The 1,885-nt window shown below is 51.9% G+C and overlaps 1 protein-coding gene across 1 annotated transcript; it reads right to left on the bottom strand.

Moving 5' to 3' along the window:
- Positions 1-101: 101 nt before the first annotated feature.
- On the bottom strand, positions 102-1,293 carry PAAG_11860 (hypothetical protein; the record flags this gene model as incomplete). Its single annotated transcript, XM_002793418.2, has 2 exons — positions 102-717; positions 800-1,293. 2 exons carry the CDS (start codon positions 1,291-1,293, stop codon positions 102-104), a joined length of 1,110 nt encoding a protein of 369 aa, XP_002793464.2.
- Positions 1,294-1,885: the final 592 nt, after the last annotated feature.

Below are 1,885 nucleotides of genomic sequence, written 5' to 3'. Positions count from 1 at the left end.
CAGCCACCTTCCCATCCGCCCTCTTATAAACAGTAACAACGACCGCACCCCCCAACCCCAAATTATGCTGCAACGCCGCATCCGTCCCCTTCACAAGCCTATTATTCGCCCACCCGCGCAAATGCCACACAAGCTCCGCGCACTGCGCAATCCCCGTCGCGCCAAGCGGGGTGGCCCTTCGAAATCAGACCCCCGGACGGATTAACAACCATCTTCCCGCCGTACGTAATATCACCCCTGCGGACCATCTCATGCGCCTTGCCGGACTCAGAGAGCTCCAGCGCGTCAATCGTCGTCATCTCGTTGGCCGAGAAGCAGTCGTGCAGCTCGCAGACTTTGACGGATTTCACGTCCACGCCTGCTTCGGCGAGGGCGGTGCGGGCAGCGTACCGGGCCATGTCGAAGCCCATCAGGCTGATGGAGCTGGTGTCGTAGACGGAGGGGGCGTCGGTGGCTATTGTTTGGCCTGCAATGAGGACTGCTTGGTCCTTGAGGTGTGGGCGGGCGTCGAGGAAGGATTGGGAGACGATGACGGCTGCGGCGCCGCCGTCGGAGGTGGGGCAGCATTGGAGTTTTGTGAGGGGGTAGTGGATCATGGGGGAGTTGGAGATTTGCTCGAGGGTGTATTCGTCTTGGAATTGGGAGTACGGGTTTCGCTTGGAGTGTTCATGGTTGATGCGGCCGATTTCGGCGAAGTCGGTGGGTTTGGCTCCGTATCTGGGTTATTTATTTGTTATATTAGTATATAACGGGATATCCCTTTTGGAGGGCGTGCACTGGGGGTTTATTATATCCTCACTTCTCCATGTACTCAATACCAGCATTTCCAAACATCTGCGCCGCACCAGGGGCATTAGTGACCCCACGAGTCTTCGCCATCATCTCTCCAAAAAGACCAGTCGGATTCGCGCGGTCATTGAAGTTGGCCGACAAACTGCCCGGATTCATCTTCTCAAAGCCAACGACAAGAACACAGTCCGCAGCGCCATGCGAGACCATCGTGCGTGCCATTGCCAGACCCGTAGAGCCCGTCGAGCAGTTATTGTTGACGTTATAGATTGGGATGCGGGTGAGGCCGAACTGGTAGAACACACGCTGGCCGCAGGTGGAGTCGCCGTAGCAGTAGCAAGCGATGCCCTGCTCGACGTCGTCATAGGATATATGGGCGTCCAGCATGGCCTTGACACCGGCTTCGAAACCCAGCTCGGTGTAGTCGACTTTGCCGCGGGGTTTGATGAATTTCGTCATGCCTACGCCTAGGACGTAGGCAGGGGAGGTTTGCTTTTTGGCCATTTTGAATGTATGTGTAGGTTTACATATATACATATATATATATATATATCAACAAAATTGTCTCCTGGAAAGGAGATATTTCAGTTATCCAGTAGGGAAACTTTTTGGGATGTTACCAGGGGGGTCGAAGTTAAAATCTATAATGTAGAGAGAGGCATATACTTGCAAGGTTTGGTAGATGAAAAGAAGGAAAGGAGGAAAGAAAAGAAAACCCTCGAGAATGATATAGCTTATTTTTATATACGAATTAAGCGGAGACAAAGAAAGCCGCGGGTAGTATTTTCGATTGCTCAGCTGTCCATGATATTGTAAATATCTTTGCGGGGAGCCCGAGCATCCTCGGTGCCTCGGAGCTTGGAGAAGGGTCGCCAGAAACAGTTTAGCTGGTGAGGCCCGCTGCAGCTATTCTATCCGCTGAGGAAGTAGGTAAGTTAGAATTGTTCAAAGAACAGAGAGAAAGACAAAGGATGACGATGCGGGATCAGATCGAACCAAAACAGAGAAAATCTCTTGCTATCAGGTCTAAGGAGGTTTCTTGAATAAAAAAAAATATAGGTAACGTAGTTAATGGATCACCTTTCCCGTGACCCGC

This window comes from Paracoccidioides lutzii, assembly GCF_000150705.2.
Source record: "Paracoccidioides lutzii Pb01 unplaced genomic scaffold supercont2.11, whole genome shotgun sequence".
Classification (NCBI taxonomy): Eukaryota; Fungi; Ascomycota; class Eurotiomycetes; order Onygenales; family Ajellomycetaceae; genus Paracoccidioides; species Paracoccidioides lutzii.
The sequence above is the reverse complement of the archived record's forward strand: the minus strand, read 5'-3'. Positions and strand labels throughout refer to the sequence as shown.